General features: G+C 42.6%; 1 protein-coding gene across 1 annotated transcript in view; it reads left to right on the top strand.

The window, feature by feature from the left end:
* The window catches only part of PPP2R5C (protein phosphatase 2 regulatory subunit B'gamma), a 189,714-nt gene that overhangs the window by 33,753 nt on the left and 146,921 nt on the right, over positions 1 to 9,040 (top strand). The window contains exon 4 of the mRNA XM_019518554.1: positions 1,914 to 2,073. Coding sequence (XP_019374099.1) covers positions 1,914 to 2,073 — 160 coding nt within the window. The remainder of the gene's footprint in view (positions 1 to 1,913; positions 2,074 to 9,040) is intronic.

Raw genomic sequence — 9,040 nt, 5'->3', positions numbered from 1 at the left:
AAAAAAAAAAAAAAAAAAACCAGCAAAAGGAGAACAGATTATTTTTGTTGCAAAAATAAGTGAGAGGTGTATTTCTAAACACTAATGCTTCAGTATAAAATCATTTCTAAATTTGGGAGCTCTCCAAGGTATTTCAGCTAATTTGGAAATGCATTCAAATATTTGCAGTTTAGATCAGTTTATTGTGTATTCAGTTCATTTAGCTTCCTATTAAGGAAATTGTATCCATCTCATTGTTACAAAGTCTTCATGAAATCAAACAGCATTGGGAAACAGCCTACCAATGCGTACTCTCAACAAACCTGCTTTTCTTTCTTTCTTTCTTTCTTTCTTTCTTTCTTTCTTTCTCTTTCTTTCTTGGATTACAAGTTCTGACAGGCTTTTGTTAGTTGTGTATTTTAATCGGCTTACACATAGGGAGATCACTGCCAAGTAATGATCTGTGAAGTATAGTGAGCCCAAAGATGGGAACCATTTTTCCTGGACTCACTGATTTTTTTTTTTTTTTTTTTTTTTTTTTAAATTTGATCATCTTCTACATCTGTATAGTGACAACTGGGGAAACATTATGCTAAAAGTGTTTCACTTCATGAGTAGACAGCAGATTAGCACAAATCTTTCACCATAACCTCTTGAAGAAACTGAAGCAACAGAAAAATAGTTACCCTTGACTCTTGCTTAGCTATTGCTGTGATAAGTGTTATTAGACTAATGTCAGTTGTATTACAGTGGAGATTAGAAGCTTCAACCAAGATGGGACATGGTACAGACATTCACAGGGCATAGGTCCTATTGAAATGTGGCATACCTTTTGAGGATCCTAGGCATAACTCAAAAAAGAACAGATAAATGTTGGGGGAAACTAAGATGATGAATGCTATGGAAATGCCTGTGAACTGCAAGAGAGTGGGTAGTTTCAAACAGTTGACTGTGAATAGTTCTCCCTACTTGTAAAGGGTTTTGGCAAGGAAGCCAATGTAAGAAAAGAGCAGGCAGAGTATGGGTGCGCAATTATTTGGGCTTTAGGGCCACTTAAGGAGTTTTGGTGAGCTGCTGTGGGTCAGTAGGATTAATTTTCTCCTTCTGTCTGGCCTGTTTGCCCTGTACCCACCACCAGGGGCACAGGACCCCACTAGAGCATGCTTGGCTGGGAGGATGAAATAGGGAAATGGCATCCGGGAGTGGGGCAGCTCGGATCATGGGGCCAGGGCCCAGGGCAAGGCCATGATCTGCTCCCCATGCATCCCTGCAATGAGCACAGGTTCTGCAGGCAGGGATGCGCAGGGAGTGGATCCCAACTCTGCCCCTGCCCCACCCACTTGGCCCACTCCTGGATGTCACTCCCCGTCTGCCTATGGCCCCATCCCATCCACCCGGCTGAGTGTGCTGTACCTGCAGAGGTCCCAGCTGGTCTCAATGGAGACTCTGCCCACTCTGTCCTGCCCTTCTGGTGATGAGTGCAGGGCACGAGGGTCAGGGTGCCCAGGCAGCAGAGCCAGGTCAGGCAGCAGCAGAAACACTGGCAGTGGCTTCTTCCAGCTGCTGCTGCCTGGTGTAGGCTGCCATGAAGCTTGAGTCCAACCACCACATCACACCCACCCTGCTGCATGCCCAGGAATGGTGAGACCAGCTGCTCACACCATGGCCCAGGCTGCCCCCTGTGCCAGGGCTGGGCGGGGCTGAGGGACCTACTATAGGCTCAATAGAATCCCTTGGTGGGGCAGATCCCACCTGTGGGCCATATTTTGCCTACCCCCGAAGCAGAGTAATAGATGTTTATGCAATCTGACACAAGGTTGCAAAGTCCATTGAAAGCTTGCCCTGTTTCCAGCTGAGCTTTTTGTAACATGAACTTGCTCTTAGAATATTTTGTTTAACAAACTCAGTTACATTTAAATGTGTGTTTTAAACAGGTGTCAAACAAAAAGTCAAACAGCGCTCCTCCTCCAGCACAGTTATCTAAAATCAAAGTACCTGCTCCTCAGACTGTACTGAAAAAGGAAAAACGGCAGAGTTCTTCAAGGTTTAATGTTAGCAATAACAGAGAACTCCAGAAACTGCCAGCTTTAAAAGGTATGTATTTTTTTTTTGTTAGAATTAATATTTTGGGAGGGCTTGGGTATGCAGAAATCAAGGAACATCTACTTTGTTATAATCTGATATTTTTATTTTTTATTCCCCCCCCTCCCCCCATACGCATGGCCTTTTCTTTTGCAATTTTATACCGCTATTCCTAACGAACAGGCAGAACTAGAATCTGGAAGTCTTATGTGATCATAGTTCACCAGAATATTTCCTTAGGGTCAAATTCACTTTTATCCACATAATGCCAAGGTAATTCTGCTTAGTCTTCTACACAAAGCCTGATTGAAAGGCCTAAACTCCTACACCAATACTTGCAGGTAGGTTGTATGTCCACCCTACTTCCTTCAAATGTTTTATGTAATGTTTTGGTCCAGCAGGTGTCCCCCATCCCAAAATGCTCTAATCCCCCATACAGTCCTTTATAGAACCCACGCTAAGCAACTCTTTGGACACAACAAAGGTTTCCAGGTTGACTGAATTCCAATGTGCCTGCCTCTCTAAGGGATGAATTGGTATAGGGGGCTTGTCAGCATTGTTGAGTACAAGTGGGTTTCTCCCTTTCTCATTATCTAGACCATAGTTACATTTCTGTGTTTTTAAAATAACAGTGACCATCTTTGGTAAAGGGTAATAATCCTGATGTCTCTTTATTTTATTACTGCTACTGTTATTACTTGATTCTGCTACTATTCATGCTGTGCAGACTCTCACTAACAGAATCTTAATTGTGACCTCAACATTGTGGGGGCAAAACTTCCCACGTTTATGTAATATTAACCAACTTCCTGTCAAGAACTACAGGGGGAGAGGGGAGTGGGTGGGGACGGAGTGTCCCCACTGTTATGGCAGCGTTCCACTGCACCATCTCCTGTCCCAGCGCTCTCGGAGCACTCTGGTTGTTTCAGTCAGCCAATCAGAATGCAAATAAAGTATTACTTGCAGGCAGACAGACAGATGAAGGCTTTCATAATATTAGAATGGGGTGGTTAGATGTGTTGATCTTATGATAGAACAAGAGTTCAAAGCGAATGTGTTATTTTTGGTATTTAAAAATGAAAGTGGAAGTCCTGTAAAGTGTTGGTGTTATGCACTGTAGGCAATGTGAAAGTGAGAGGGGGTAATGAAAAGGTTTTCTCATTAGTGTTCATTTCTCTGGTACAATTTTTGATGCCTCTCTTGAAAGTGAGGAAATACAGTTAGTTTCAAGGCCAGTGTTAACTGTATTGAATTTTACATGGTATTTCTTGTAGCAATAAAGAGATCAATGTCCAGTTCCAAGGCAGATGTCCCCAGTTGCAGAAAACATGAAAATTACAGTGCAGCAGATCATAGCGTTGCATTAGAGGAACAGTCTTCAGGACAGTGTCTTTCCTCTCCCCCCTAGGGTGCTAATTGCTGCTTTTTTAGTAGATGCTTGTCATTTATTTAATAAAGTCTGTCAATTTAAAAGAATATATTACCACAGGTGACCAACAGGAATAGTGCAGTGCTTGCTGCAGCTGCCCAGAGCTCGGGCTGGCTACAAACACCTGCCTTGGGCTCATCACCTCTGTGCAGGGGGCGGGGAGAGACTGGAGCTGCCCTGCCTTAGGCCCCTCCCCCACCACCTGCTCCAAGGCGCGCCTGCATGAAGGGGTGCAGAGCTGATGCCGGAGTCCAACACAGCTGTTTGGAGCCTCCTGGCTGCAGCTGGCACTGGCTCTGGGGAGCTGCTGCCAGCCAGGATCCTGAGCTGCTCCCAGCAGTTAGCTGGGACACTGCAAGCCCTGATGGGAGCAGCCTGGGCTCCGTCGCTGGCAGCAGCTACCCAGAGCTGGGGCTGGCCACGGCATGCCAAGCAAGATGGCCTCGCGTGCCACACTTGACATGCATGGTAGGGGTTGCCGACCCCTGTTGTAGGATATCTTCACTGCTGTTTTGTTTTGAGCCTTTGTGTAAGCATTTGAATTGGGTGGTGTTTTTTTATAATGATTTTATATTTGTTAAAAGAACCTTTGGGTAAAACTTTTGCCTACAAGTGCAGGAGGACTGTACTCAGTGGCCCAGGGGGTTCCCTTTTTCAGTCTTATGTTGTCCATATAGTATTCAGCATTTTACAAGTAAAAGATTACCTCTGCCTAGAGAACTTTGTAGGCAAAATGGAATATGAGACAATAGTCAGGGCTACAAGGTAACTGTGGGAAAGAAGTAATTTAGTCTTGGTTTAAGCCTTAAATGGTAACCCAGGCTGTCAGTTGTGATGTGGGAAACCCTCTGCTAGAGGGTGGAAGTGATGTCTGGACCTGGAATGTAAGAAAGGACAGGGTGATTTCTGTTTTGTTGCCAGTCCCAAAAAATTCATGTCTTGCTACTGATGCAGCATTGATAACATGTACAGGTTATATTTGGATTATTAATTTTTTGGAGAATGTATGCAGTTTGAGATTCATGCTCATTCAGTTGGGTAATAATGCCCTCTAGTTGAACTGCCTGCTGATGTTATGATTTATGGAAAAAAACTTTCACAGTAAAATCCACATTTTAAGAATTTTCTTTCACTAGTGAAATGTTTTCTTCGTTTTTTTTTTTCAGTGTAAGTATTCAAATAGAGGAAAACCTGGCAATAAATGTCAGCAGAGTAAATTTTATGCTTGCAAATATACTCTTGCTTTTTTGATTCGCAGATCTACTCATTTTAGTACATTCATTAGATAAACTCTCTCCCCTTTCTTTCCCCTTCTCTTCCCCCCCCCAAAAAAAATTATTGCTGTGAGATAGTATTGAGATTTTTGTACATAATATTCAGAAAATTCAACACTGAAGCTTACAAAGTTTTATGTATTTTATTTCCTTATTGATTGTATATTCAGTCCTGTTGATTAAAAGAACATAACTTCAGTGATAACATGTTTACAGCCTCTTAAAAATATAGACTTAACATTTGCATAGTGCTTTCATCTTGCAACACTTAACTGTATGCATAATACATATAATATGCACATACTTGCAGTGCATTATCAACCATTGAGATGTAGCCACTCGGGGAGAAGAATGGTTCTAATGTAAGTGTGAAGTAATGTGCGCTCTGCCATTGGATAAAAAAAGAGGACAGTCAGCTATATTGAAACTATGGCAAGAGTATTTAGTTGACTGAAAGTGAGTTTGTTTCAGTAAATGGCTTTACACAAAAATATTGTGAGTTTTCTTTTAAATTTTTGAATAGTTAAGACTTGTATCCCAAACCTCAGCTTTATTTTGTCAGATGTGTTCTTAAAAAAACATTTCTTCCGAGAACCCTAGTTCTTAAGTCTTGTGAATGCAGATATTTATTATAATCAGCTCATAGCACTGCTCATTAAGATTGTCCAACACTTCTTTTTCTGGGACTTTTGGTTTTGGTTTCTCATATCCTTTTGTCAGAACTTAGCTATCTGGGATGAAATCTTCCATGCCAAATGTCTGTTTTGTAATGATTCTTTTTTGGGAAAACTTGGGTTAAAAAGAGCTCAGCCTTTCCAAAGATTGAGGAAAGGAGGTACATTGTTTTGTCAGAACTTTTCACATGCATAATCTTTGAGCAGCAGGTATGCGTGGCGTTTATGTCCAAATTTGTCCAAGTTGTAAGCCTAAAAAATTGTTGTTTCCCACGTGCTCTGTAGAAACTTTTTAAATGTTTAATAGTTCAAAATCAGAGTAGCTCAGTTATTTTCATAGTGCTAGCCAGACTGCATGCATGATGCATGCAGCCCTACTACTGCAGTTTTTTCAAGTTAAAGCAGTGATTCTCAACCAGAGTGATTTGGCAACCTGACGTGCCATGAGATCTTTAGACGTGTAAACATGATTTACAAGATTAAGTAAATTACAAGACTGAGTGAAAACTAAGAGCTGGCATTTTCAAAGGGATGCCTTGAGTCTTGACAACGTTGAGAACCACTGGCCTTGTGTTTCCCCACACATACCTCTCCCATGGTTGATAGCCAGGTAGTGTGAGGAAAGACACTGGTTTGAATTGGGTAGGGGAAAATGGACCAGGCAGAAGAATGTTTTGGAACAAGGAGGTGTGATAAAACTGGGAAGGAAGTAGGGAAGAAATTTATGAGCTGATTGGTGGACACTGAAATGAGGCTGGTGGGTTGGAGGAAACCAGTATTGGCTAAACAAGGAGCGTGGGACTAGCAGAAAAGAGATACAGATCTCCAAGGATCTTGGGTGCAATAGGAAGAACTAGGATAGACTAGGCAAAGAGATTGTGGGGGAAGGGGATGATGGATCTCATGAGGATCTGAGGGAAGACAGACCTCAGATGAAGAATAGCTGGAGGGGGTGGACAGCAGGTTGGCACACTTCTAGAGCTAACTAGAGTGTGTTTTCTCTTGAGCAGCTGGAATGGAGCCTAAGGCTGCAGAGTCTCTCCATTCTTGTAGTGCTCCAGCACTTGAGTGCTACAAAAAAAAAAAAATTCAAGCATTACACATGCATTAAAATGCATTTCAAACTGTGAAGTCAGGTACTTGGAAGTTAGGAAATGAATATTGCTTGCATGGTCTTAATTCAGCCCCTTCCTATGTGTGCATTGTTATAGCTTTTATGTACATGATACTTTTTTTTCCGCAAATGAAGTCAGAGGCAATACGTAACAGATCTGTGACACAATTCTCAATGAGACTGAATGCCTGATGCTTGCTTGACCCTTGACAGTTGGGATTTTAACTTAGTAATGAACCAGACTGCTCTTGTTGAATTGTTTGATCTAGTTATGGGTGACAACTGTTCATGCTAGTGAGACCAATGGTTGGCTTCAGTATCATGAATTATGAAGTGTGTGACATGTATCTGCAGTCTGTTATGCACACAGCTGTCCTTCCTTGGCATAATTCCTTCTCTATTGGGTAACTTCTCTTTTGTGTGCCAGTAAGCATTTAACATTATAACATGTCTGGAACAATACGTAAACAAGGCTGTGCTAGACTAGAAGAGAGAGAGGCTGATATGTTTTTGGTATGCTGGTAGCACCCAACTTTTTTTATTTTCGTTTTAAATGGTCACAAAGATATGATTGATCATCTCTGTGTCCAGGCTAGAGAGGGGCATAGATTAGAGCAGGCTTGCCTAGACTGTATTCTAGTAAAACTCGTGTGGTTAAGTTGGGTTGAACAAAGCACTCAAGTAGTTGGTGGATATTATAACAGCCTGTCAGCTTGAGTGTGTTTAACCATGTCTTCAGCCTTCACAGTCTATTATAAATGATGGATAGCTGCATTTCAGTAGCAGTAGTAATAACCCAGCTGCTTCTTTTTTTTTTCTATTCACGACTCACCAAGAGATTTTTTGGAATGGTCTCAAAGATGCAGATTTTTGCAAATATAAACATTTTAGAAGGTACCTCATGCTTTAAGAAACTTCCACATCTTCTTTTTAATAAAGTAATTCATTTGCATGTTGTAAATATATGCAAATCATGTGCTGTACTATAAATGTACAGAACATCATATTTTAAAAGTGGTTTTAAAACATTTATTATATAATTTATATAATAAATTATCTTCATAAATGGCACCATACCCAGTGTCAAGTACATGTAAATGGCTTGATTTATCTGCACACTATACCTTTTTTTATATTTCTGGCTTTTTTGTATATCCGTTGTAAGCGCTGTGCTATGTATATTATGTTTTGTTTTGTGGTTCACACTGCCAGTTATGGTATTTCATTAGTTATCTTCCCATAGGTTTTAGTCTATGTAAACTTTAGAATTCCAACTAACTCGCCTTTATAAACATGGAAATTCCTTTAAGAGTGGTGATCCTCTTTCAAGTTGCACTGAGTTTTTTTTGAGAAGTCAATTTTTAATAGTATATCCCTTAAAAATAAGTGAGAAGTTCTCAGTGGAGGCGCTGAATGTGTTGTGAATTACATACTAGTTGCTTACCATCTTTGTGCAGCCAGTCAAATGGATATTTGTTTTAGCTTGAACCTGTCAAGATTTAAATTAGACAAAAATCAGCACCTGAAAAAATTCTGAAAAATGATTTAGATCCAACCAGAAACCAAGAAATGGTAATCATCATTTGGTGCAAAGTATTTATAATTAATTCAGCATTTGTATGGCTTTTTAGCCTAAATTTAGCAACATTTTGGGTCACTAAGGAGGAACTGTTATAAGTTGCATGAATTTGGCCTATCACAGTGGCTCCCAAACTGATCCACAGACCACTGGTGATTTTGCAACAGCATGGTAAATGGTAGGGGTGCACCAATAAACATTTTTTTGGCTGATACAGATTGGCCAATGTGACCGGTTAATAATTGGCTATACCGATCTGATACCCGATTTGCAGGAATGCAACTGGACAGCTTGGGGTGCAGTATCCTACCGGTAAGTCTATAGGGAGGGAAGGGATGTGGGAGGGAGCAGATAGAAGCCTCTGGTGAGGGAGGGACTGGGGCAGGGGCAGGCGCTGCCCAGCCAGGTTGAATGGACTCTGGGGTGGGGCATGGGATGGAGCTGCAGGGCTCTTCCAGGGGGCACTGGGTGGGGAGGGGGTGCAGCTCCCTGCTACTGTGTACCCCTGGAGGAGATGGGGGTGGGGAGCATGTGCCCCTCCAGATGTGTGTGTGGGGTGAGGACAGGCTGTCCTCCGTGGGCTTGGGCCGCGGCAGCGCCAGCCTCTTCCTGGCAGGGGACTGGGCTAGGGTGAGGTGGGCTCAGCTGTGCAAGGCAGGTGGCGGTGACAGTGCTGGGAGGTGGGGGCTATGGGGAATTTTGGGGTAGCTATAGCCCCCCCTCAGTGCTGTCATTGCCTGCCCTGCACAACTGAGCCTGCCCTTGCCCCATGCACAAATCCGGGGGTGGGGACGGACATGTGCTCCCCTGGGGCACGCACAATGGCAGGAGCCACCTCCTCCCCGACTCTCTACCCTCTCTGGACTAGCTGCCTGTGGCTCTGTCGTCCCTGCCCCCCCCCCCCCCCCC

This window comes from Gavialis gangeticus, unplaced genomic scaffold (genome assembly GCF_001723915.1).
Source record: "Gavialis gangeticus isolate Ggan-Ray unplaced genomic scaffold, GavGan_comp1, whole genome shotgun sequence".
NCBI lineage: Eukaryota > Metazoa > Chordata > Crocodylia > Gavialidae > Gavialis > Gavialis gangeticus.
The sequence above is the reverse complement of the archived record's forward strand: the minus strand, read 5'-3'. Positions and strand labels throughout refer to the sequence as shown.